Source organism: Phocoena phocoena, chromosome 15 (assembly GCF_963924675.1).
Source record: "Phocoena phocoena chromosome 15, mPhoPho1.1, whole genome shotgun sequence".
Classification (NCBI taxonomy): Eukaryota; Metazoa; Chordata; class Mammalia; order Artiodactyla; family Phocoenidae; genus Phocoena; species Phocoena phocoena.
Genome location: NC_089233.1, coordinates 86015939 through 86043482, shown reverse-complemented (window position 1 = coordinate 86043482; position 27544 = coordinate 86015939). Strand labels below are relative to the sequence as shown.

General features: G+C 55.2%; 1 protein-coding gene across 2 annotated transcripts in view; it reads right to left on the bottom strand.

Annotated features, from left to right (window-relative positions):
- Positions 1 to 301: 301 nt before the first annotated feature.
- The window catches only part of CDH4 (cadherin 4), a 555299-nt gene continuing 528056 nt past the window's right edge, over positions 302 to 27544 (bottom strand). For both annotated transcript variants that reach the window (XM_065893694.1, XM_065893693.1), the window contains 8 exons: positions 14296 to 14481; positions 7995 to 8248; positions 7296 to 7438; positions 4704 to 4937; positions 3298 to 3531; positions 2936 to 3075; positions 2339 to 2503; positions 302 to 508 (listed from right to left, as the gene is read on the bottom strand). In XM_065893694.1, coding sequence (XP_065749766.1) covers positions 302 to 508; positions 2339 to 2503; positions 2936 to 3075; positions 3298 to 3531; positions 4704 to 4937; positions 7296 to 7438; positions 7995 to 8248; positions 14296 to 14481 — 1563 coding nt within the window. The remainder of the gene's footprint in view (positions 509 to 2338; positions 2504 to 2935; positions 3076 to 3297; positions 3532 to 4703; positions 4938 to 7295; positions 7439 to 7994; positions 8249 to 14295; positions 14482 to 27544) is intronic.

The window sequence follows — 27544 nt, the reverse complement described above, 5'->3', positions numbered from 1 at the left end:
CGCTCCTGAGTGGGAGGGCATCTGACATGTACCGAAAGGCACTTTCACTTTGTTTTAAACAGTGCTTCTGTCCTAGGAGATTCAGCTTCGGGCAGTGCCTCTGCTCTCCTTAGTGCCGAGTTGCCTACCGCGCCGGGGGCGGCCGCGGGCTGACAAGTGTCCGTGCCAGACAGCTCAGGGCGAGGGGCGGGCGGGGACCCCTCACACGCCGCCGAGTGGCGCGGCCGCGGGAGTCGGGAAGGCCCGCCGTCTGCTCCCGTACGTCCGAGCGCTGCTCTCGCCTCGTCTGGGGCGGGGCCGCTTAGTCCTCCTGGCCGCCTCCGTACATGTCCGCCAGCTTCCTGAACCTGGGCCCCCAGTCGTTCAGGTATTCGTAGTCCTGGTCCCCGGAGCTGGATGAGTCCAGGGAGCTGACGGAGCCCGCGGTGGACCCGCTGCCCTCGTAGTCGAAGACCAGCAGCGAGTCGTAGGGCGGCGCTGTGGGGTCGTTGTCGGCTGCGCGGAGTCCCTGGGGGCCGTGGAGACACGGGTTAGGGTGCAGGGCCGGGGGCAGAGGGGCGCCCAGGAGCGGAGCTGGGGAGGCAGGTTGGGGAGGCGCAGTGATGGGGCCTTGTATGCAGCAGGTGCTCAATAAGTGCTCCTGCATGTCAGTGAAAGGCGCCTCAGAGGCCCGAGTAGGGGCGCAGTGTTTGCAGAATGAGCTGTGCAAGAGGCCTGGGGGCAGCGCACACAGCCAGGCAGAGGGCCGGCCGGGGCCTGTGCGAGAGGCCGGCCTCCACGAGTCCCTGGTTGTTGCCACAGGGAGGGGAACCCGGGGTGGGTGTCAAGACACCTGAAGTTGTTACCGTAACTGTACGCGGGAGCAAAGGGGATGTAGCAGGTGTGGCTGGAGCCCCTGCCCGTGCCCCGGCCCCTTTCCCCCAGTGCCTGATGCTGGGGCCACTGGCCAAGGGTGCCCCTGGCAGCTCCCACCCGGGGACCGTGGGAGGGGTGGACACACCTCCCTGCTCCCTCCCCCCGGGGGGCGGGACAGCTTGGAGGGCTCCCCGCCGGCTCCAGGGGTCTCCCGCAGGACGGCCCGGGGGCCTGTGCTGGTCACTGCCTAAGCCTGCCCTCGTTAGGGAGGGGAGTACCTTTTCCATTATTCAGTACGGAATGGTTGGTCATTTCCATTTTTGCTTTCCTCTAAGTTGTTTAAAAGTGGGCCTTTGATTGTCGATCAGGGAGGACGTAGTTTTTGGAGTTTTAAACATTTTATTACACTGTAGATGGTAAATGTTGTCTAAGCTGAATTGGCTTTTGGGCAGTCATAAAAATCTCATTTACGGCCTGAGACACGGTCTGTTTCGGGGAATGTTCTGAGAAATCTCTTTTGTGTCTCTGCTAGACCACTCCCTGGGTTCTATTCTGTTTAAATAAACCCTTTTAAAGTCCGGTTCTGACACAGGTGGAGAAAGAAGTGTTGTCAGCCCCTCTCAAAGTACAGTCGTGTTAGAGATGGGTGGTAAATCCGCAGGGACCCACGCTGGCTACACGGGGCATGGAAGGCATCCCGTCTGTGGGAGCCACGGTGGGCGCGGAGGTACTGGCTCTCCGGGCCGCAGCAGCTGGCGGTGGGGGAGAGCGTCTGGGGTGCAGCCACGCACCCTGGCTCATGCTGTCCCTCGGCTTTACCGCACGGGAGGATGGGAGCAGAGGTGGGAGGCGCGCTCTTGACGCCCTTGGACGTGTCAGTTGGGCACCTTGGGCTCAGCTTCAAGAGGTGGGTCAGCTTTTCTTGCCAAGGGGATGATCAGAGGGACGCTGTCGGCTGGGACTCTGATGCTACATGGTCTCCAGAGCCCAGGCGTTAGGATGGGTGACACGGCCATGTGGTCAGGTGGCAGCTCTGGAATGACGCTCACCTCCCAGGCCGTCCCCGGTGCCCTGTGTGTGTGTGTGTGTGTGGAGTGGGGAGGGGGCAGCCTGCGCGTCTGGTCATCGGGGTTGAGTGGACGCTGCGGAGGCCTCTCCATATCGCTGCAGACAGGAGTCTGGGGTTAGAGCCACCGTGCTGGTCCCCTTCCTGTTCTTGCCTGGACTGTGGCCTCAAGTTCCAACAGTCTTGCTAAGCCCTGCGTGTTTGTCCTCACCGGGGGCGGGGGCAGGTTAGTCCTTCTGCAGCGGGGATACTAAACCGAGGAGCTCAGCCCAGGGCTCCCCGCCGGCGGCAGCAGCACGGCCGGCGTGATCCCAGGTCTGGATCTCCCTGCTCAGCCCAGCACCGGGCTCCAGAGAAGCGGGCTTCTTCTTGTCTGTGTTAGCAGGTCTGCGCCCCCGGCACTGCCGGGCTACCCACCTCGCTGATGAAGTCCCCGATGTCTCCTGGGTGGGGCACCACCGGCCTGGCCGGGTACTGGGGCTCGGCGCCCACCGGCCGCTCGTCCACCCGCCGCACCCCGGGGGCCTTGCTCAGCACATGCTCCACGGCCTCCGGCTGCTGCAGCTGGCTGAGGTCGTAGTCCTGGGGGGGCGGGCAGGGGAGTCAGGAAAGGCAGTCCGGGCAGGGGGCGTACCAGGCAGAGACACCAGATAAGTCGTGGGGCGCGTCCTCATCGTGTTCTGTGACTGGGCTCTGAGCATATCCATTGACCTATTCCGGGCCCCCCGTCCTGGCCCCTCACCTGGTCTGTCCTTCCTGAAATGCTCACCCCACCTGTTCATCCGAATCCTGCCCGTCCTCAAGGCACATGTGGGGTCTGTGCCCCCTGCTGCCTCCCCCGGGGTCAACCCCTTCCCCATCCGCTCAGCTGCCACCACATCCCTCGTGCGTTCCTGGGAACGCCCACTCCACGGGGGGTGGTCACTAAGCTTTTATGGGCTAAGGCTTGCCCTGAGTCCCCAGTGACCAGCTGGGCAGCGCCCCAGGCCCACCCTCCCCGGGCGCGGGCCTCACCTGGTCCTCCTCGCCGCCCCCTTCCTCGTCGTACTTGAGGATGTTGTCGCGTACGTCGTCCTCGGGGTCGATGAGCAGCTGCTTCGTGTGCCGCTCCTTCTCCCGCCGCCTCCTCCACACGACGAACAGCAGGACCATGGCTGTGGGGCGGGGGCACCCGTGAGCAGGTGTGCGTGTGTCCGCACGAGGGCGCATACGCGGGAGGGCGCGCACGTGTGGCTGCGAGCGCCTGTGTCCGCTAGCGGGCACCCGGTTGGGCTGGGCTTCTGGAAGTCTCCTGGCAGGTAGAGCGGGGCCAGGAGACGGGGCCGTGGGCAGACCCGGGCCCCTCCACCCGCCACCCCAGGAGCAGCCGCACTCACTGAGCAGGACCACGATGCAGCCGAGGATGGCCACGATGGCGCCCGTGCCCAGCCCGGCTGCTGCCACCGCGCCCACGGTGGTGCAGTCGCCGTTCTCGTCGCACGGGCACACCTTGACTTTGATGATGGACGTATTGGACAGGGGCGGGTTCCCCGAGTCCGTGACGACGATGGGGACGTCGTACACTCCGGCCTCCAGGTACAGGATGCGCAGGCTGAGCTGGGCGTAGTCACCTGGTGCGAGTGACGGGACGGGCTCCACTCACTGAGCAGCCCGCCCTCCTTTCTGAGCGAGACTAACGGAGGCAAAGACTGATAGTGGGAACATCTAACACGCCTGCTTGGCTAAGACACACCTAGACGTGCGCACACACACCCTGCATCATACCGTCAGGTTGAGACGTTGGCAATTCAAGAATAGAGCAGTTGGCCTTCCCTGGTGGCGCAGTGGTTAAGAATCCGCCTGCGGATGCAGGGGACACGGGTTCGAGCCCTGGTGCGGGAAGATCCCACATGCTGCGGGGCAACTAAGTCCACGCGCCACAACTACCGAGCCTGCGCTCCAGAGCCTGCGTGCTGCAACTACTGAGCCCATGTGCCACAACTACAGAAGCCCAGGTGCCTAGAGCCCGTGCTCCGCAATGAGAAGCCACCACGACGAGAAGCCCACGCGCTGCCATGAAGAGCAGCCCCCGCTCGCTGCAACTAGAGAAAAGCCCGCGCGCAGCAACGAAGACCCAACGCAGCCCAGAAAAAAAAAAAAAGAAATAGAGCAGTTACAACACGAAGAATGATGAAATCATTTCCTTAACATATAAAGAGTTCGACCAAATCAATTAGGAAAAAACCCCATTTTCAAAGAAAGATAGGCAAGGATGTTGAACAGATGGTTCACAGAAGCAACAAATGGCCAATAAATACATGAAAAAATGCCCACTGGTAGTCAAAAGATACAAGTGGAAACAGTGATTTTCGCTAAAAGAATTGGAAAAACGCTTTTTAAAACAATGTTCAGTGTTGGTAAGGGCTTGGGGAACAAGCAAATGCTATCAGAACTTCAGAACTTGGATGCCCTTTCTACCAAGGCCACAGCTAGGAAAGTGCCCTCAGGAAATATGTTGGTTAGGGTCCGTCCCATCATTTGGTGATGGCATAGGAAGTGGTCTGCAGTTACAGCCACTGGGATGGTCAAGGCTGAGCTTGTTAAAATGATGAGATTGGGGCCTGCCCTGGGGGCCTCCTTGGCGGCAGAGCCCCGGAGCAGGCAGGGGCCCCCACCCCACAGGAAGGGGCTGCGCGACCCTCCTGTGAAGGGGTGACGGGCCCCTGGGGGCCTGCACCCTAGACTCAGTCCGATTTTCCCACTGGCAGGGGTGCCAGTGGGCTGGTGCCCGAGGCAGGCTTACCATTGAGGCGGGTGATGGTCCAGTTCTTCCGCACGCTCGCTGGAACGAAGGGCAGCTCGAAGACGTAGGGGCCGATGTTGGGGTCGACGTCCGCGTCAGCCGCCGTGATGTTGATGGTGTTCAGGCTGGGCTTCTCACAGATCTGCGCCTCCTTGGGCAGCAGCTCGGGGGCGTTGTCATTGATGTCGATGAGATAGATCTGGAGGGTCCCGGTGCCGCTGGCCGGAGGGATCCCTGTGGGCCGGACACGGGTGATCACACGGGTCACTCCTGGGCTCCATGACCACAGACGTACAGTGTGCATGGGACCACGCCCCAGCCCCACCCAGGACGGACCCCAGCCCCACCCAGGACGGACCCCAGCCCCACCCAGGACGGACCCCCAGCCCCACCCAGGACGGACCCCAGCCCCACCCAGGACAGACCCCCAGCCCCACCCAGGACGGACCCCAGCCCCACCCAGGACGGACCCCAGCCCCACCCAGGGCGGACCCCAGCCCCACCCAGGACGGACCCCCAGCCCCGCCCAGGGCGGACCCCAGCCCCACCCAGGACAGACCCCCAGCCCCACCCAGGACGGACCCCAGCCCCACCCAGGACGGACCCCAGCCCCACCCAGGGCGGACCCCAGCCCCACCCAGGACGGACCCCAGCCCCACCCAGGGCGGACCCCAGCTGACCGCAGCCCCACCCAGGACGGACCCCAGCCCCACCCAGGACGGACCCCCAGCCCCGCCCAGGGCGGACCCCAGCCCGACCCAGGACGGACCCCAGCCCCACCCAGGGCAGACCCCAGCCCCACCCAGGGCGGACCCCAGCTGGCCGCAGCCCCACCCAGGACGGACCCCAGCTGGCCGCAGCCCCACGTGCACAGACACTCTGCCACGTGACACATGCAGCCACTCAGTTGCACTCACACAGGAACTGCACATGCCTGCCCACGTGTGGCTGTCCCGTCCCCAACCCCCCCCCCCCCCACCCCGCCAACACCCAGCCCCTGCCTCGGCCCAGGTGCACAGTGGGGGTGGACCAGCGCTGAGTGGCCAGAGGTGGGCTGTCTGTCCTCCGTGTTCTGACCGTGGCCCTGCCCTTTGATGGCAACTCTGACCCGTCATTGACGACTGCGTTTCTTGGCTGAGGCAGGCAGAGCATGTAAGACATCCATCCCATAGTGCGTCTGTGATCTCCCAGGAAATGCATCAAAGCACGTTCAAGGCGACGCAGCTTGGTGCCTGATGTGATAGGTGGCCGATGACACAGCTCACAGTCACGAGAAGCACAGACGGGTTCTATTAATGCGAGCGGGACTTGTGCTCCGTTTCTGGTGTCTTCCTCGTGCTTTCCACTGCTCTGGCCACCGATGCATTAAAATCACGTTCTAATCTAATCTCAGTGCTCTAGCTGCTGCTCAGAGCAGCTTTCCCCGACCAGGGCCTGGCACTCATCGTGGCTGGCTGAGGTGCTGGGCCTCTGTGGATCCCGCGGGGTGAGGGAGGTGGGCAGGGGGCTGCGGGATGGTCACCAGGTCCCAGCTTCCAGCTGCTGTTGACCAAACGTTTGTGTAGCGGCTACTCTAGCTCCTGAAGCTTGCTTTATGCAGCTGATCCCAGAACCCACGTGGCATGGGCCTGGCACGGGGCCTTTGTGAGTGCCCTTTCCTGACTCCGGGATGCCCCTCCCCGCCCCATCTTCCCCTGGCTTGTCCTTCTAATCCTGCAGGTCCTGGACCCACAGCAGGTCACTCATAGCCAGCAGTGCAGCAGGAGACCCCGGCCACTCTCCCATCCTCCATTTGGTTCTTTTCCGGCACCTCCCGTTCCCTGAAATTGTCTGGCTGGTTTGTTTCACACTCGTCTCCCTGGGGCAGAGACTGCTGAGTTGTCCCTAATATCCATTTCCTCTTCGTTCCTTAATAAAAGAACTAAAGCCCCAAACTTCACCTGGGCTCATCACTGCCCAACCAGAAGACGACATTCCTCAGCATCCCTTGCAGTGAGACGTGGCTTCGTGACTGAGTTCTGGCTTTCATGAGCTGTGAGTGGAAGTCCTTAGAAGGGCTGGGATGTGCCCTTGGCCTCCCCCTCCTCCTGTTTGCCAGAATGTGGTCACGATGGCTGGAGCACCAGCAGCTGCTCTGGGCCGTATGCTGCAGCTTTTGCCAAGGACATGGGAGTGGCCAGAGTGAGCTTGGTTTCTCATACCTGACCCTGGGCTGCCTGCTTCCAGTCTTCTTTTATGTGGCAGAAAGTAAACCTCCATCTTGTTAAGATTGCTGTAATTACTATGCAGACAAACCTGGTTCAAGCTGACACACTGGCCTCTAGAATGTCACCCATGCAAAGGAGAAGGCTCTTGTCTGTTTTGCTCACTGATGGATAGAGCCTGGCACATGGCAGGAGCCCAGGGAGCTGTAACAGTGGTAGTAACAGTGCCCAGCTCCCCTGGCGCCCACACGAGCAAATGACCTGGGCGCCTGCATCAGTGAAGAAGCACCAAGCCCAGGGCTTCGAATGGGTGAGGGCGAGGGCGAGGGCGAGGGCGAGGGCGAGGGCGAGGGCGGGCCCCCCCGTGTCTCCCTGCCCCTGGGCGCACCGTTGTCAGCTGCCAGGAAGGTGGCCTCATAGGCGTTGTTTTTGACGTAGAGAGACTCGCGGTCGAGGACGGCCGCCGTGCTGATCTGACCGTTGGTGGCATTAATGTGCAGCCAGTTCGCTGGGTCCGACAGCTTTGAGTATCTGCGGGGGAGGGAGGGGAGGGGTGAGGCGAGGGGCTGCGGGAGCCCCTCCTGGCTGCCCTCCTGCCGAGCTCGCGCGGGGTGGGGGTGGGCGTCCTTCCCTGAAGCCCTGCACGGGGTCCTCCCACGTGGGACGGTGACCACGGCGGCTGGAAGTCTCCAAGGAGAACGGGCTATTTAACCTCACAAGGACCCTGGGAGGCAGATTCTCCCATCGCCCCCTTTACAGGCGGGGAGACGAGGGGCAGAGGGCGCCGGTGACTCACAGACTCATAAGCGCAGGAGTGTCAAGCGGGGTCAGGACCCAGCCCGACTCTAGATGCGGCTGAATGTCCTTCAGGCTTTTCCCACCGTCTCGTGTCAGGGCAGCCTGGCGGCCGGTGATGCCAGCTGTCCCCAGACTGGGCTTCCCTGCCTGGGGACACCACAAGTCGGGGATGCCCCTAAGCACCCACCCGGGACTTCTGGGTTGCAGGTTTCACTGGGCATTCAGGACTCTTCTCTATGGAAGACGGGGCTCCCCTTTCCCAGGGCCCGAGGGTGCTCTGAGGGCCCACCTCACGGCCTGCTGCATGAACCGGTCAGGGTCCACTGCTGAAAACGTGGTGAGCACGGTGCCGGTGGGCACGCCCTCCTCCAGGCGGATCAGCTTGTGGTTCGAGGGGAAGTAGGGGGCCTCGTTGATGTCCATGACTGAGATGGTCACCCCCGCTGTGGACTGGAAGGACATCTGGATCCCGCTGGCCAGGGGCGCCTGGTTGGACACCATCACGGTCAGCATGAACGCTCTGTTCAGCTCATAGTCGACCGCCTGGAATGAGAGGCGCCGGGACGGGGAGCTGGCTTAGGTGCCCGCGAGGCTGTCAGGGAGGGCGGTGCCCGTGGGGCTGCTTGGTCTGCACCCGCCCTGCTCTGGGCCCAGGAGGTCAGTCCCGAGGGGTGCCGTCCCCCAGCTTCCCACGTCATGGAGTGGCAGTAGCTGGGCTCCTCGGGGGCTGCGGCTCCCGCCCGGCACACCTCCTAGCCAGCGGCTCTGGCACTCATCAAGCATTGGGAGTGCGGGGGCCCCACCCTGCTCCCTGCAGCCTGGCAGGTCGAGGCCCTGGCTCTTGTCCGTCCAGGGTGCCTCACCAGGTGTGGTGGGTGGAAGGGTGGCCTCCAAGGATACGTCCCTCTGGAACCTGTGACTGTGACCTTTGGCAAATAGGGTTTTTGTAGATGTAATGAAGTTAAAGGTCTTGAGAGGGAGTCACCCTGGATTGAGGTGGCCCCCGATTCAAGCTTGGGTGCCCTATGAGTTAGGGGAGGGAGACTGGAGACACAGAAAGGGGCCAGGTGAAGACAGGCACAGGCTGGGGTGATGCAGCTCTGAGCCAGGGATGGCCAACAACCCCCAGAAGCTGGACGGGGCAGGAGGGATCCTCCCAGAACCTCCAGAGGGAGCAGGGCCCGCCCAATGCCTTGATTTTGGATGTCTGGCCTCCAGAGCTGTGAGAGAGCATCCTTCAGTTGTTCTAACCCACCTGGTCTGTGGTAAGTTGCTACAGCAGCCCCAGGACACCAACACACCAGGTCTCACGGAGCCCCCTCACCTCTGTGCATGGCCCTTGCATGAGCATTCTCTCCAGTTGACACGCATTTTGGGGGTGTCGGGACCCCGGCTGACAAGTGCTAGTATGGTTCTACTGTCTATAGTTATAGGGTCTACGGGGTACGATCAGTCTCTGGGGGTATTCTTCACATTTTGAGGGGGGATGGAAGCTGTACGGAAGCACTTGGGGCCCCGAGATGTGTAATTATTCCTGGCAAAGCTTGCAACAGTCTCACTAGAAAACAAGCAACACAGCACACTGCAACTGCATTTGAACAGTTCTTAGACACACGCGAAGATCACGTGCCCAAGAATATTCACTGAAGCATCACCTGTGTCATTCATAGAGGAGATACACTGCTGTCAACTCAGGCGCCCAGAGCACTGGCTGCGTGGATGGGCTGCGTCCACACAGTGGGGACATTTGCAGCTGTAACAAAGAACCGGGAAGATACACGTGGGAACGGAGAGATCTCCGGGATCGACTGGTGAGCACAAAAGGCAACATCCTTTGCAGGCTGCCTCTTGTGTGAAAGGGGGAGAGGAACACGAATTTGCGTATGTATCTGCTCAAATTTGCAAAAAGAAATGCTGCAAGGATAAACCCAAAACTCATAAAACAGTCACCCGTGAGCAGAGGGAAGGAATAAGGGTGGAGGGAACGTCTGGAGGTGTGAGTTTGCTGTGTATGTTTTGCCACGTAGCTTTGATTTTAGAGCCATGTAAAATCTTACAATCTCACATTTTAGGTATTACAAGTAAACTTGTATATATAAAGCAATCTCTGAAAATTAGAAACAAACTGAGTTAAATTAAACTAACTATATATCGATGGTAATATAACTCCCAAGAAAATAATGATTTCTCGTGACTGGGACAGCATTTAGACGGTAAGTCCTTCATGGGATTTATTCTAAGGACAAGAGTTATTGCAAAGAAATCTTAAATTCATTTGGTCTGCTTGCTGTTGGCAGGGATTTTGGATTTGTTATTTTTTAAGCTTTTTATGTATAATTGGCTCTCTATATCCATGGGTTCCACGTCCGTGGATTTAACCAACCACAGATTGAATACATTTGAAAAAAATTCCAGAAATTTAAAACCTGAATTTGCCTCACACAGGCAACAATTTACACAGCACTGACATGGTATTAGGTATAAATTACATGGGAGAGTGTGTGTAGGTTATATGCAAATATTCAGTTGGCCAAAAAGTTCTCATGGAAAAACCCGAACGAACTTTTTTGGCCAACCTGATACTATGCCATTTTGTATAAGGGACTTGAGCATCTGTGGATTTTGGTACCTACCTGTGGGGGTGTGTGTCCCGGAACCAATCCCCCATGGATACCGAGGGGTGATTGTATATTGTAGGTTAAAGTAAATCAGCAATTATCTTACTGTTGTTAGGAACCAAGATTTTCAGTGTAAGAGAAACAAGATCAAGTATAAAATCGACAAGGGTAAGTAAAACCCTCCAGTGTTCAATTTGGATGAAATGATCATGTGACTTGGTGAAGTAACTTTGAGGTGGTCAGGAAGCACACGCACTGAAGTGTCACTTCTTCGCGCTGCCCTGACAACATCCAGTCGCGACGGCAGCAGCCGTGGTGAGCACCTCTCGCATCTGGACGTTGGTTTCTAAGTACCACTCCTCGCTAGAGGAATGGCCCGTCCAGATGTGAGGCAAGAAATCAGCAAGACGAACCTGGGCTGTGCACTCAGGTCCCAACACAAGGATGTAGCAGAAGCACCCAGAACCAGCTGCCGGAGGAGCCCCCTAGCCAGAGGTCAAGCCCCGTACTAGCTGCGGCTGAGCACAACACACCGAGTGTGTAAAAACCCGCACAGCCTCAGCCGTGACGAGAAAGTGAAAAATGCAAGTTCACTGACTGCTTTTGGATTTTTACCCAGGTCCTCATCTCTGGAATCTGTGGATAGTCACCCTCCCTGGCAAAAGGGGACTTTGCAGGCACGATGAAGGTAAGGGTCTTGACCTGGGAGGTGGTCCTGGATAACCCAGGTGGGCCCTACGTGCCGTCACAGGGTCGTTCCAGGCTCCTGACCTCCAGAAAAGTGCGAGGGTAAACGCGTGTCGTGTTACACAGTTGTTACGGCAGCCGTAACACCTGGATGCAGGTGGTGACACTGCCTGTTGCTGGCTCACCAGTTCTGCTCTGAGAATCGGAAGTATAGGTGGAGAATGAAGCCACGTTCTCGCCTTTTCTGCCGAGCTGCATTAATTTCATGTTCCTATTTAGTGGCTTAAAACAACACAGATTTGTTATCTTATAGTTCTGGGGGCCAGAAGCCAAAAGTCTGTGCTGCCGGGCTAAGGTCGGGGTGTGGGCAGGGCTGGCTGCTTCTGAAGGCTCCTGGATGCCTTTTCTGGCTCCGTCCGAGAGGCGCCTGTGCTCTTGGCCCCTCCCTCCGTCTTCAGAGCGGCAACGCGGCACCTTCCGGTCTGTCTCTCTCAGACCTCTGCTGCATCCTCAGGTCTCCTCTGACTCTGGTCCTCTTGCGTCACTCTTCTAAGGGCCCGCGATTACTTGGGGGCCCCCAGGACTATCCAGGGCAACCTCCCATCTCAAGATCCTTAACTTCTTCACATCTGCAAAGTGCCCTTTGCCACATATGCACACATCTGGGAGACTGGGACCTGGGTGGGCATCTTTGCGTGGGCGTTGTTCTGACAGCTGCAGGCCTGCATTTCAGCATCGTCACAGGGCTCTTTTATATAGAAGCGTTCTAGCCGAGGACTGTACAAGGAATGATAGGATTGTAAAGCACCATTTTATACTGCCTAATGAAGAAATGAACTTGGCAATGACCATCGACATGATGAAACCAACAGATGGGGGCTGGTGGAGAGCCGTGTTTTTGCAGACTGCTTGCCGGTCGTAACGGGGAGGAGCCAACTCCACGGTGATGGGAGCGGCCTGTCAGCACCGGAGCCCACTGGTCAGGCTCAGATGGCTGTGCACGGGACAACCAGACTTCTCACCGCGGAAGGCCCTTCAGGTCTGCAGCCCTGGTTACAGGAAGAGCAGAGAGCGAGAGACCAGATACACCGAGAGGAAGCGATAGGACAGATTCAGCACCGCGGACCCTGCGTTTGTGACAGGTCAGAGGTGGGGGAATATTCTAGATTATGAGAGATTCAAGAGATGGCACAACCGAATGCAACGTGGGGACCCTGGTTGGATCCAGATTTGAAAAACCATACCATAAAGAGACACTTGGAAAATTAAGGGCAATTAAATGCAGACTCAGGGCTTCCCTGGTGGCGCAGTGGTTGAGAGTCCGCCTGCTGTTGCGGGGCACGTGGGTTCGTGCCCCGGTCCGGGAAGATCCCACATGCCGCGGAGCGGCTGGGCCCGTGAGCCATGGCCGCTAAGCCTGCACGTCCGGAGCCTGTGCTCCGCAACGGGAGAGGCCACAACAGTGAGAGGCCCGCGTACCGCAAAAAAAAAAAAAAAAGTAGACTCGTATTGGAGATCACGGAGGCGTGGCTGTCTGTCTCAGGTGCTGCGACAGTTGTAGCTATGTGAGCAGAGGTCCTGGAGTTAGAAGCACACTGCAGCAAAACATGGACGGAGCGACTTGGCAGCACGCTAGTAACTGAACCTGAAGTGGCAGGTGAGGGCACACCCGTCTCTCTTGCTTCTAGGTGTGCTTGGAAACGTTTGTGATAAGTGGTGTGACATTTCTGCTCAGAGGGGAACTGATCGCCTCGTGGGACCAGTTGTCCTGCGAGCCCTGGGGGTGCTGGTGATGGGGCCGTGCTGCCCTGCCTGCTGCTCGCCTGGCCGGGAGGCGCCTCTGCTCCTCTGGCCCAGCCCTGCCCCATCGCTGGGCTCCCACTGCAGCTCAGCCTTGATTTTTGTGAATACTTACCGTCATACACCTGGTGCATCAAACCCATGCCTTCTCAGCTCCTGCTACTAAGTAAGGTATTGAGCACGAGAAGAGTTTACCATAAAGTAAGTAACAGTGCTGAGTGGGCGTGGAAAGGGGACGGAGACGAGGCTCCCGAAGGTGCAGTGCCTGCCCGATGGGAAGGCCTGGAGGTGGCAGCAGAGATCGGGGTTCCGGGCCGACACTTGCGTCGTCCTCCCCACTGTCCCCCCGGCTCACCTTGCGGGAGCCCCCGTCCTCTGCAGCCGTGGTCTCCTCATCTGCTGAAGGAATGGGTGTTACCTGCAGAGCCCCTGGAGCCCCAGGTGAGAAGCCACGGCCCTCCCTGGTGCTTGCCTCTTCATGGTTGAGGTCCCCCCCGCCCACCCCGCCGCCAAGAACTAAGCAGTTGCCAGGCCTCCAGCCCCTCCCCCAGGGCTCCCGAGTGTTGGCGGGGGATGGGGGCGACTCCACTTAAATATACTGCTTCATAAAATCACAGTGGTTGTGCCTCTGAAGAAGTCACTAAAGGAAGTGGTCCTTCTCCCATATTTATCCATTCGTGTCCCTGGAGGACAGGGAATAATGCTACGTGTCATGCATTAAAAATTGTGTCGCCAGTCTGAGTGAGGACACCTTCCAGGAAGATTATGGCCAACGGAAGTCTGTCGGAGGGCAAAACAAGACATATTGGTAACAGAGAAATCAGTGAGTAATTTGCTCCAACAGTTTCAGAGGCCAGACAGCCTCACTGGGCCTCCGCTCAGCTGCCTCCCCCACGTATGGCCACGACCCTTCGCTCAAAGCCCAGGAGCCGGGTCTGCACCCTGAGGGGAGCAGCCCAGCGTGGGGTGCAGGCTCGTGGGGCAGGGCCGGGGGCGCACCAGTGCACGTGGGGGAGGCTTGGGGTGAAGTGTTTTCGCTGAGCCTTGCTGGGAGCTGCAGAGGCTACCGCGACCCTCGAACTGGCCTGCTCCCGCTGTTCCTGCCACCCTGGCCCTCCTCCGGGCACCTGGGGCACCGCTCACTCACTGCCTCGGGCAAAGCCTTGTCGCCGCCCGGCCGGGAAGCAGAAGAGGCTGATTCTTGGCCTCTGAGCTTCAGAAGCTGAGGGCCAGGTGCGAGGGAGGAGATGGGAGAGTTATCTTTTGGGGGGTGGGTGGCAGGTCAGGCCTGCAGAGTCCCTGGGGGTCACGTGATCGGTCCTGCTGAGGCTGCCTCTGCCCCTGGCAGGTCGGGCGCAGTCCTTTGCCCTTGGACACTGGGGTGGCACGCACTGAACCCGAATATCACTCTTGTTACGTCTGCCTCAGGACACGTGGCGGGGGCGGAGCTCGGGGAGCCCAGCAGGAGGCGAGGTGAGCACCCACCTTCACCACGGTGACCATGCCCTCGTTGGTGACGGGGTCCGTGCGGACGCTGAAGTGGCCCGAGGGGTCCCCGCTGATGATGCGGTAGACAGCGTTCCAGTTCGGGGAGTGGGGCTGATCTCGGTCCATCACAGTGAGGTTTGCGACCACCATCTCCACCCGGTTTTCGGGGACTTCCCCTGCGTACTGCGAAGTGTAAGAAAAGACAACGTTACGAACCCGTGTGGAAGCCTGGAGAGGCTGGAGAGGTTCTCTGCTGACCCTGGGGGGCCTCTGCTTCCAGCTGCTCCCAGACACGGTGACTCCCACAGGTTGGCCCATCCCATGTCCGTGCCGACGAGGTGGCGTCTAGAGAGGGCTCTGCTTCCTCCAGCTGAGGCCCAGCAAAGCCCGAGGCTCATCTGCACGTACCCACCTCCAAACTAATCCCTGCCTGCGCACGCACGCACGCACGCACGCACGCCAGGCTCCTCCTAAATCCCCTTCAAGCCCTTCCCATAGGCAGCAGGGGACCAATGCAAATACCTGCGGCTTGCAAGAGACTATAACAACGTGCTTACAAAATGGGAAACGAACAGGAGTGGGGACGCAGCTGCAGACGGCTTCCCGAGCTGAACCATCTCTGGGCTCCTGCCGTCCCGGTGGTCCCCGACACGGGCTTGGGGCCTGGGGTCAGCAGCTGCAGATGACCAAACACAGAGCCTCAACCCTTTCTTTCCTGCCGCAGCAGTGAGGGCTGCAAACCACGCCCATCGGTGAGTGGGGTTCACGTGGCCGCAGTCGTTACGGGCAGGCAGAGACGGTGTGCGTGGCGGGGCGTGTCGGTGCTGGTGTCGAGGTGGTGATGGAAATCTGAGCACCTCTCAGCTGGCGAGTCAGTGCCGTGCAGCTGTGGCCCAGCTCAGAAGAGCCCCGAGCTCGGTTTACCGCTGTGTGGTCACAGTCTTGAAATTCTTCATACTTTGTGAATGAGGGCCCTGCGTTCTTATTTGGCGCTGGGCCACGCAAATCGTGTGGCCGTTCTGTCACAGTGCAGTGTGCTTTTGAGCCACAAAACCTGGAGACAAAGTTTGCACAAATATCTGGGGATTTCCTGTCGTGTTCACAGCAGCGCAGCCCTAACGATGGTTACCGAGTGCGCACTCTGTGCCAGGTACCGCCCTTGCGTTATTCTGCTGGTTCCTCAGGAGAACCCCATTCTTATCCCCATTTTGCAGATGAAGAAGCAGAAGCAAGAGAGGTTGAGAGACCTTGGCACAGCCCAGAGAAAGCACCGCTCAGGGAGACCGCCGACTGACTGCGGGAGCCTGGACCCAGCCATGCTGGAGACAATGCGGCTTCTGCGAGATGAGGAGATTCTCTTCTTGTTTCAGTTGCCAGGGTCAGTGTAGTGGACATCAGTAGGCTGTTTGGCTCTCCAGCACCTTCTGAATTCCCCTCTTTATTTTCCAGAACCGGGCTTTCTCGCCCTCCTCTACTGCCAGGACCTGGTCAGGTGATCTAGAACCTGCCAGTGGGACACACCTTCATGAGTTTGATTCAGAAGAGAGGCAGAGAGACCTTGTGCTTTGGCGCCTGCAGTGGCAGAAGGTGGGTGGCGCCACCGTGTCCAGCGACGGAGATGGGAGCTGAGGCCTCTGCGCCCCGTGGCAGTGGAAGGTGGGGGTACCCCCGGCGGAGCCCCCCAACCGGATGCACCCGGCTCTCGGAGTTTGTGGCCACTCATGTGCTTTGGCAGCTACTGTCTTAATCAGGGTGGGTTCTGGTGCCGTCACCTGACAGCCCACCCCCCCCCGCCACAGCCCAGTTTCAGTGCACCCCATGGGGGCCCTGTTGGGCGCCTCCACCCACTCTGCTCTGGTCCCCCGAGAATACGGGCCTGTGGTTTCACGGCATGGGGAGAGCTGCGTGTCCCGGAGACCAGTTCCTTCCAGACTTCCGGGTGAAGTTTATTTGAAAGGTCTATTTTAATTCATGCAAGTTTAATAAAGGTTCACAAAGAAGTGCCTTAAGCTGGGAAGTGTGGCTTAGCATTTTCTTATGAACCTTCCCCTAGCCATGATGAGTTTTAAATTTAATTTTTTGGGTTTTCAGACACAGGGAAAGCCTCTCCCATGCCCCGTGGGATGTAAAGGCGGATACTTGGGAAAGGAAGAATTTGAAGAGTGTCGGAATTTCTTGCATAGCTGTAACCCAGAATTCACATGCACCCCCATCTCGAGACGCAGGGTGGATTTCCTATTCGTGCCTGGGCCTTCCAGCACAACCCCAGCTCCTCTGCACAAATCTGTGGGGCTCCCAGGGGAGGGTCACATTAGCAGAGTGGAGGATTTGGGTGGGAACAGTGAAGCCCAGCCAGGATTTAGGGAAGACCCCTCAGCCAGGCCGAGAGGATGGAGGATGGCAGAGCCTGTCCCCACAGACCCGGGGACCACCAGGGCACCTGCTCCACTGGGGATGCCAGACTCCCTGAGATGACGCTTTTGTTTCTGGCCCCAGTATTCGAACCATCGCTGGTCCTAGCGCGGCTCAGGCCTGAGGACCTGACCCTCCCCCAGCTGCCTTCTCTCTGGGCCCTGGACCCTGGTATGACCGAGGGTGTTATGCGAGGGGGGTGTCCCCCACCCAGTCCTCTCCTGAGCCAGGAACTCAGGGATCGCCCTGGAAGCCCCGGGGCTGCGTTGGCTTCTGTTGGAAAACGTGCATTCTCCTCTGACATTCCTATGGTTTTACTTTTTGTTTTGTTTTCTTTTTAGTTTCTTTATCATTTGCAGTGAGAATTTCCAAGCCTCCCCTCCTTCTCTCCCTCACAGCCCACAGCACTTCCGAGCTCCTGCTCTCTTCTTTTCATCTTTCTGCAGCGCCTGGCCCCGGGGGCTCCGGCCCAGGGACGTGCGCCGCGGCACTGGTGCAGGGGAGCCGGAGGTGGTAGTGGTACAACGTTCCGGCAATTTTAACTTTTGAAATTTAGTTTCCTCTCCAGTAAAACGGTGACGATTTCTGTCGGCTTCTGAGTTTGGAATCAGAATCTGACGGGTGGGACCAGTGGCTCGTAACGGGGGACCTGGTGGCTGACATCCATCCTCCTCCACCCACAGGGAGAAGCCTGGGGCCCGGGGCCCGGGGCCCGGGTGGTGACTCTGGAGCCTTGTCCCCTCCTTGCGGTGCTGCTGTGAGAACAGGTGAGTGACGCCCGGGACGTGGCCCTTGGGACGCCAGCTCAGTGAGAGGACCCTGAAGCACCTCCCCGGCTTTTTGGTTCACAGACGGGCTTGGTCACCCCCTTTCCAGAAAGAAGGGCTACTGGGTGCTTGTCGCCCTCTCCTGTCTTCAGAGGACCCTGGGAGGGGACCCACCATGATCTCACGCCCCCTTTATTTTTTTTTTTAACATTTAGCTTAATTTTATTCATGCTTGCCTTGGAATGGGGACTAGGTCATCCAATCAAATATACAGTAAAGACAAATACGTCCTATCACGTACAGTCTTGAACTGTAGCGCGATGTACCTTAAGGACTCCCATCCTCCCTTTCTTAACAGATGAGGAAACGACTTGGAATGAATGTTTTGGTGCCTCCACCGTGAACCCCTCACCCGCTGAAGGCAGAGCCGGGACCCTGTCTGCTCCGCCGCCCAGTCGGTGCCCCTGTGATGGGGGTCAGGTACCACCCGCGGCGTTTTTAGGGCAGAGAACAAACTTCCCTGTAGATGAGCGGATGCTCCCAGCTTCACCTTGAGCCATGTAACACTTACGCGTCAAGAGGGGAAAACGTTCTGACGCTCAGAGAGGTGCGACTATCAGCCTAAGGGCACAAAGCTAGGAGGGACCCGGGGGTTCGGGGGGGGGGCAGAAGGGGGCTTCCCGACTCCAGGAGACCCTCCCGTGGGCCTGTGTGTGGCTGGGTCTCAGGGCTTTGCTCCAGGACCTGAGGATGAGGCAGAGGGAGGCCCTTGGGTCGGGTCTGCGGCTGTGTCCTGGGGGCCTCGGCCCTACCCCAGGGGACCCGCCTCACCTTGCAGGGGTGCTGAGGGACAGCCTCGCAGTGGCAGCAAGCAGAGCGCAGGCTCGGAGCAGGCGAAGGGAAAACGACGTCTAATTCACATTTCAGAACAGGAACTGGATCATGCAAATCCCCACCCCCACCTCTTCAGCTTCTGCTGATGGCTCTTGATTAAGCTCGATAAAATTAGCCTGGCTGTGCAGGGGGTGCAGCCAGCCCCGGGCCTTCGCCCGCCTGCCCCCACTGAGCCCAGCAGACGGTGTCCTGGGGCCCTGCCTTCCACCCGTCCCGAGGGGCCGTGTCATAACGTGTGACCCCGGGACATTAGCCAATCCACACACATCCACGCCGCCGGCCCACAGCCCCGACAGTAAGCAGGCTGGGCCTCTATGTGCTCTCCTGGCCTCCAGGGCCCGGGCCTGGCTGAGGCCGACTGGGGTGGAGGAGGGGCGGGGGCGGCTCTGGGAAGAGGCAGCCGTTCCGAAAGCCCGGAGGAGCATCGTCCTGAGGAAGAGTCCCGGGAGCCAGGCTGTGCCCACCTTTCCTTCATCCAGGCGTGCAGGCAGGAACTTTCCCCGGGGAGGTGCCCCAAGGCACCTCCTTGGGTCACATGCAAACTCCCTCCTGGGTCTCCGTGTAACTCCCGGGCTGCCCCCTTTTCAGGCATGTGTGCGGATCCGGGGGTATCTTGTTGATCATCTCCCCTCCCCTCGTGTGGACACCCCAGCGCAAACAGGTCAGGAAGGTGCTCCGCCCCATCGCTTCCTCACAGGCCATCTAGGACCCGGCCTTTCTAGGGGATCAGCGGGCGTTTGCAGGGCGGCTGGCGTGCAGAAGCACAGACGAGGTTCAGGCTAGAAGCAGAGGAGCCACACAGGGCTCAGGTCAGGGCTGACCAGGGCTCGTCAAAGCCAGATCAGGGCTCGGAACAGTGCGCGGAAGTGTTCCCCCGCGGACGTGCCCTGCGGGAGCTCGGGTGTGAGGGCAGCCTCGGGGCCCCTCTCTGGAGCTGCGGAAACCCGGGAAGGCAGCGCTGCTCCATCTCAGAAGGGGACGGGAGACACACTTGGGGTCTCGAAGGACAGAGGTGTGGTGCGAAGGTGGGCCCGCGGAAGCAGGAGATGTGGGTTGGACTCTGTCTCACTGTGTGACCTCGGGTAGCCCGAATTACCCCTCCGGGCCTCAGGTGTCTCTGGTGGAAAAAGGGATAGCAGCTGTTTTCCTGACGGAGAAAACCCTCTTCTGAGGAAATACACTCAGAAGCCTTTAGATGTGAGGGCATCACGCATACTACTGATTCCCAAGCAGCTCAGAAAGAATTGTGTGGGCGCACCTACAGGGAGAAGCGGGCACACGTGGCATGGCGCCGACAGGGTCGGTGTGCGCGGCTCTCCCTTTTGTTTGCTTTAACTGGAGCACAGCTGATGTACAATGTGTTAGTTTCAGGTGTAGAGCAAAGTGACTCAGTTATACACATATATATGTATATTCTTTCTCGGGGTCTTTCCCCATACAGGTTATTAGGAAGTACTGAGCAGAGCTCCCTGTGTTACACAGTAGGTGCTTGTTCTCTATTTTATATACAGTCGTGTGTATATGTTAATCCCAACCTCCTAAATTATCCCCCGGCCCCTTGGTAACCATAAGTTTGTTTTCTATGTCTACGAGTCTGTTTCTGTTTTGTAAATAAGTTCATCTGTATCATTCTTTTAGTTTCCACGTGTAAGTGATAGATGATGGTATTTGCCTTTCTCTGTCTGACTTCACCTAGCATGATCATCTCCAGGTCCATCCATGTTGCTGCAAGTGGCATTATTTCATTCTTTTTTATAGCTGAGTAATATTCCATTGTATATATCTACCCCATCTTCTTTATCTACTCATCTGTTGATGGACATTTAGGTTGCTTCCATGTCTTGGCTATTGTAAGTGGTGCTGCAGTGAACACTAGGGTGCATGTATCTTTTCAAATTATGGCTTTCTCCAGATAAATGCCCAGGAATGGGACTGCTGGGTCATATGGTAGTTCTATATTCAGTTTTTTAAGGAAGCGCCATACTGTTCTCCATCGTGGCTGCACCAGTTTACCTTCCCACCAACAGTGCAAGAGGGTTCCCTTTTCTCCACACCCTCTCCAGCATTTGTTGTTTGTAGATTTTCTGGTGATTTCCATTCTAACTGGTGTGAGGTGATACTTCATTGCAGTTTTGATTTGCATTTCTCTAATTAGTGATGTTGAACATCTTTTCACGTGCCTTTTTGCCATCTGTAGGTCTCCTTTGGAGAAATTTCTACTTAGGTCTTCTGCCCATTTTTTGACTGGGTTTTCTTGATATTGAGCTGCATGGGCTGTTTGTATATTTTGGAGATGAATCCCTTGTCAGTCGCTTCATTTGAAAATATTTTCTCCCATTCCATAGGTTGTCTTTTCGTTTTCTTTATGGTTTCCCTTGCTATGCAAAAGCTCTTAAGTTTAATTAGGTCCCATGTGTTTATTTTTGTTTTTGTTTTCATTACTCTGGAAGATGGATCCAAAGATGTATTGCTGTGATATGTCAAAGGGTGTCCTCCCTATGTTTTCCTCTAGGAGTTTTATAGTATCCAGTCTTATGTTGAAGTCTTTAATCCATTTTGAATTTATTTTTTGTATCGTGTTAGAGAATGTTCTAATTTCATTCTTTTACATGTAGCTGTACAGCTTCCCCAGCACTACTTATTGAAGAGACTGTCTTTTCTCCATTGTATATTCTTGCCTCCTTTGTCGTAGATTAATTGACCATAGGTGTGTGGGTTTATCTGTGGGCTTTCTATCCTGTTCCATTGATCTACATTTCTGTTTTTGTGCAAGTACCATGCTGTTTTGATTACTGTAGCTTTGTAGTATAGTGTGAAGTCAGGGAGCCTGATTCCTCCAGCTCTGTCTTTCTTTCTCAAGATTGCTTTGGCTATTTGGGGTCTTCTGTGTTTTCATACAAATTTTAAAACTTTTTGTTCTAGTTCTGTGAAAAATACCGTAGGTAATTTGATAGGGATTTCACTGAGTCTGTAGATTACCTTGGGTAGTATAGTCATTTTGACAATATTGATTCTCCCAGTCCAAGAACTTGGTATATGCTTCCATCTGTTTATGTCATCTTCAGTTTCTTTCATCAGCATCTTACAGTTTTTGGAGTACAGGTTTTTCTTTTTTTCTCCTTAGATAGGGTCATTCCTGGGTATTTTATTCTTTTTGATGCCATGGTAAATGGGATTGTTTCCTTAATTTCCCTTTCTGATCTTCTGTTGTTAGTGTATAGAAATACAACAGATTTCTGTGTATTAATTTTGTATCCTGCAACTTTACCAGATTCACTGATGAGCTCTAGTAGTTTTCTGGTAGCATCTTTAGGATTCTCAATGAGTGTACAGTGTAATGTCATCTGAAAATGGTGACAGTTTTGCTTCTTCTTTTCCAGTTTGGATCCCTTTTATTTCTTTTTCTTTTCTAATTGCTGTGGCTAGGACTTCCAAAACTATGCTGAATAAAAGTGGCAAGAGTGGACAATCTTGTCTTGTTCTTTTAAAATTTATTTATTTTTATTCTATTTTTGGCTGCATTGGGTCTTTGTTGCTGTGCGTGGGCTTTCTCTAGTTGAGGCGAGCAGGGGCTACTCTTGCTGTGGTGCACGGGCTTCTCGTTGCGGTGATTCCTCTTGCTGCAGAGCACAGGCTCTAGGCGCATGGGCTTCAGTAGTTGTGGCACACAGGCTTAGGTGCTCCGCAGCATATGGGATCCTCCCAGACCAGGGCTTGAACCCGTGTCCCCCGCATTGGTGGATTCTTAACCACTGCGCCACCAGGGAAGTCCCCTTGTCTTGTTCTTGATCTTAGAGGAAACACTTTCAGCTTTTCCCCATTGAGTATGATGTTGGCTGTGGGTTTGTCATATATGGTCTTTATTATGTTGAGGTAGGTTCCCTCTATGCCTACTTTCTGGACAGTTTTTTTGTTTGGTCATAAATGGGTATTGAATTTTATCAGAAGTTTTTTCTGCATCTACTGAGACGATCGTATGGTTTTTATTCTTCAATTTGGTAATGTGGTGTATCACACTGATTGATTTGCAGATATTGAAAAATCCTTGCATCCCTGGGATGGATCCCACTTGATCGTGGTGTACGATCCTTTTAATGTATTGTTGGATTCGGTTTGCTAGTGTTTTGTTGAGGATATTTGCGTCTGTGTTCATCAGTGATATTGGCCTGTAATTTTCTTTTTTTTTGAAGTATTTTTGTCTGGTTTTGGTATCAGAGTGATGGTAGCCTCATAGAATGAGTTTGGAAATGTTCCTTCTGCAATTTTTGGAATAGTTTCAGAAGGATAGGTGTTAACTCTTTTCTAAATGTTTGATAGAATTCACCTGTAAAACCATCTGGTCCTGGACTTTTGTTTGTTGGGAGTTTTTAAATCACAGATTCAATTTCAGTACTTGTAATTAAATGGTCTTTTCATATTTTCTGTTTCTTCCTGGTTCAGTTTTGGGAGATTGTACCTTTCTAAGAATTTGTCCATTTCTTCTAGGTTGTCCAATTTATTGCCATATAGCTGCCTGTAGTAGTCTCTTGTTCTTTGTATTTCTGTGGTGTCAGTTGTAATGTCTCCTTGTTCATTTCTAGTTTCATTGATTTGAGTCCTCTCCCTTTTTCTCTTGATGGGTCTTGCTAAAGTTTTATTAATTTTGTTTATCTTTTCAAAGAACCAGCTTTTATTTATTTATTTATTTGTTGCGGTACGCGGGCCTCTCACTGTTGTGGCCTCTCCCATTGCGGAGCACAGGCTCCGGACGCGCTGGCTCAGCAGCCATGGCTCACGGGCCCAGCCGCTCGGCGGCATGTGGGATCTTCCCGGAGCGGAGCACGAACCCGCGTCCCCTGCATCGGCAGGCAGACTCTCAACCACTGCGCCACCAGGGAAGCCCTAAATAGTTGTTTTTTTTTTTTTTTTCTGCGGTACACGGGCCTCTCACTGTTGTGGCCTCAGCTTTTATTTTAATTGATCTTTTTTGATGGTTTTCTTAGTCTCTATTTCATTTATTTCTGCTCTGATCTTTACGATTTCTTTCCTTCTACTAACTTTGGGTTTTGTTTGTTCATTTTTAGTTGCTTTAATGTAAGGTTAGGTTGTTTGAGGTTTTTTTTTTTCCTGAGGTAAGCTTGTATCGCTATAAACTTCCCTCTTAGCACTGCTTTTGCTGCGTTCCGTAGCTTTTGGATCACGGTGCTTTCGTTGTCATTGTCTCCAGGTATTTTCTGATTTCCTCTTTGATTTCTTCAGTGATCCACTGGTTGTTCACTGGCGTACTGCATAGCCTCCATGTGTTAGTGTTTGTTTTTTTGCAGTTTTTTTTCTTGTAGTTGATTTCTAACCTTATAGTGTTGTGGTTGGAAAAGATGCTTGATATGATTTCAATTTTCCTAAATTTACTGAGGCTCACTTTGTGGCCCAGCAGGTGATCTATCCTGGAGAATGTTCCGTGTGCACTTGAAAAGAATGTGTATTCTGCTGCTTTTGGATAGAATGCTCTGTAGATATCAGTTAAGTGCATCTGGTCTAATGTGTCATTTAAGGCTTGTGTTTCCTCACTGATTTTGTCTGGATCGTCTGTCCATTGATGTAAGTGGGGCGCCGAAGTCCCCCACTATTATTTGTTTACTGTCAATTTCTCCTTTTATATCTGTTAACATTTGCCTTATATATTGAGGTGCTCCTGTGTTGGGTGCATATATATTTACAATTGTTGTATCTTCTTCTTGGATCGATCCCTTGATCATTACGTAGTGTCCTCCTTTGTCTCTTGTAGTAGTCTTTATTTTCAAGTCTATTTTATCTGATATGAGTTTTGCTACTCCAGCTTTCTTTTGATTTCCATTTGCATGGAATACCTTTTTCCACCCCCTTTCAGTCTGTATGTGTCTCTAGGTCTGAAGTGGGTCTCTTGTAGACAACATATATATGGGTCTTGTTTTTTTATTCATTCAGCCAGTCCACGTCTTTTGGTTGGAGCATTTAACCCGTTTACATTTAAGGTAACTATTATTATTATTTTTTATGGTACGCGGGCCTCTCACTGTTGGGGCCTCTCTCGTCGCGGAGCACAGGCTCTGGACGCGCAGGCTCAGTGGCCATGGCTCACGGGCCCAGCCGCTCCGCGGCATGTGGGATCCTCCTGGACCGGGGCACGAACCTGTGTCCCCTGCATCGGCAGGCAGACCCTCAACCACTGCACCACCAGGGAAGCCCCCATTTAAGGTAATTATTGATACGTATGTTCTTACTGGCATTTTGTTAATTGTTTTGGGTTCGTTTTCGTAGGTCTTTTTTCTTCCTTTCCTCTTTTGTTCTTCTCTCTTCTTATGATTTGACGACTATCTTTAGTGTTGTGTTTGGATTCCTTTTTCTTTTTTGTGTGTACGTCTATTATAGATTTTTGGTTTGTGGTTACCATGAGGTTCTGATACAGCAGTGTATATAAATATATGATTGTTTTAAATTGTGATCTCTTAATTTCAAACACACTTCCAGTGTCCTGCACTTGTGCTCTCCTCCTCTCACGATTGCTGGTGTTGATACCATGCTTGTGTGGATGATCTCCTACCTTTACTGTACGTTTGCCTTTACTGGTGAGCTTTCCCATTTCATCATTTTCTTGTTTCTAGTTGTGGCCTTTTCTTTTCCACTTAGAGAAGTTCCTTCAGTGTCTGTTGTAAAGCTGGTTTGGTGGTGCTAAATTCTTTTAGCTTTTGCTTGTCTATAAAGCTTTTGATTTCTCCATCAAATCTGAATGAGAGCCTTGCTACGTAGAGTATTCTTGGTTGTATGTCTTTTCCTTTCATCACTTTAGATATATCCTGCCACTCCCTTCTGGCCTGCATAGTCTCTGCTGAAAAAAATCAGCTGATAATCTTTTGATTTTAAAAATAAATTTATTTATTTTTGGCCGTGTTGGGTCTTCGTTGCTGCGAGCGGGCTTTCTCTAGTTGTGGCGAGCGGGGGCTACTCTTTGTTGTGGTGCACGGGCTTCTCATTGAGGTGGCTTCTCTTGTTGCAGAGCACGGGGTCTAGGCGCGCAGGCTCAGTAGTTGTGGCACACTCCGTGGCACAGGGCTCGAACCCGTGTCCCCTGCATCGGCAGGCAGACCCTCAACCACTGCACCACCAGGGAAGCCCCAGTCTTTCCTTTTCATTGATGAGTGACTGTTCAGCAGTTAGTTGTGATTTTGGTGCTTTTGTGTTAGGTGAGCGCAAGGCCTTCTACTCCACCATCTTGTCTTCTCTCTGTGAGGCTATTCTTTTCCCTGTTTCTATTCTTGCAACTTTTCTGTGAGCCTGAAATTATTTCTAAACACATGTTGAAAAAATTTCAAGGGCGTTCGGAATCTGTGGATATGGGAAGGTCTTCAAGACATATCATAAGCGGAAAAACCAAAACAACGCAAGGGTCAGAGTGAAAACACAAGGGGCTCTTCCTCAAAGTAAGTCATTTTATACCTTTTAAGGTACTGTACCGTGTGTGTGAATTACCTAACCAAATACTCAAGTTAATTTTTAAAAAAGAGATAGATAATGATTAAGTGAAGCCGGGTGAGGCAATGAAAACTTGTTCCTAGTTCCAAAGGGTCCAAGCTGAGAACAGAAAAAACCCAGATGGGCGGGGCCCTATCTGACTGAACTGATACAGCAACAAGGAAGGACCCCAGAGGCCTTATGCCACCAGGTGGGAGGCTCCAGGGAATCGTGTGTTCCGTGTGACTCCGTTTACATGACATCCTAGAACAGGTAAAGCTCACCTTGGACGATGGGCCTGGGTTGCTGCCAGCGGGGGGGAAGGTTTCACTCAAGATTTGTGCCTCATACTGTAGGCACGTCAGACCTCAGTGCAACGAACAATGAGCTGCTCTCCTCATGTCCAGACTCCCTGGGACGCTGCTGCTGAGCCCTTCCTGCCACTGCCCACTGGCCGTGGAGAGCAAACAGAATGGAAGCCATCCCACCCTAACCAGGGGGCAGAGACCTGAGCGGCTCCCTCTGTGGGGCGATCTGCCATCTGCCCACCAGATGGCGCTGTGCCCTTATGGCTGAGGCTGCCCTCCTCTGGCTTGGTCCAGCCACGACACAGAGCCTAGGACTCTGAGATGCCTTACTGCAGGGATGTGGGATTTGGGGACTCCAGAATTTGGAGCCTGGGGGGGGGGGGGGATGGGGAAGCAGGATGAGGGCACGCAGGGACGCTGGCCTACCCACTGGGAGAATGAGGGGTCTCCTCTCTGTCCCCCCCACCCCCTCCACTGGGGCATGAGAGCACAGCTTCCTGGGCTCAGCCCCAGCTGCCCCACTAGTGGGCTGAGTGGCTCTGGACAAGTGACTTAGCCTCTCTGAGCCTCAGTATCCTCCTCCATAACTGGGTCCCGAGCCTCATGGGGCTGCTGGGGCCCAGAGGTTGACCAGGAAGCCCAGGCTGCTGCCTGGTGGAGCGGGGGTGAGGGGTGCTCCACAGCTTGGCTTGCACTCCAGTTCTTTTGTTACTGTTATTGCTGTTACCCTCTCATCCACTCGGTGCCGCGGGAGTGAGGCTTAGAGAAGGCAACCCTGACACCCTGGGGGGAGGGGGCAGCCTCCACCTCCCAGCACTGCCCGGGGAGTCCTCACTGACCCTCCCCTCTGCCCGTCCGGCCCCCTGCATCTGCCGCATTTCTGGACGGGCACCTGCAGGGTGGGTATATGTTCCCATTCTGTCAGCAACCCCACTCCGGGGGGCGTGGCCCCAAAGACAGCAGCTCCTTTGGAATTCAGAGGAACTGGGAGCCGTGACTCATGGCTCTGTGATCCCTCGGCTCTGCCGCTAGGGCGTTCCTGTGGTCATTTAGGTTCTGGGCAGCCTGGCACGTGGCCTGGTCACAGCCCGCTGGTCACAGCCCGCAGAACGTACAATGTGTCCCCCACGCCCTGCTGCCCCCCTGCTGATGGTGGGCCGTGGAGGGCCAGCTACGGTCCCGCCGCAGGGACCTGCCCTGCCCCCAGGCATCCCCCCGACAGTCCTGCCTCACATGCAGCCATGCACACACCCCACACTGGCTGACCCTGGAGCCCAAACGCCGCTGGTCAAGTCCTCCGGATTCGGGAGGAGTGTCCAACTCACTCTGTCCTGGGAGCCTCTCCAGGTGTCAGCCAGTGGTCAGTAGCGGGGCCTGCAGACACCCGGAGCTCCTCTC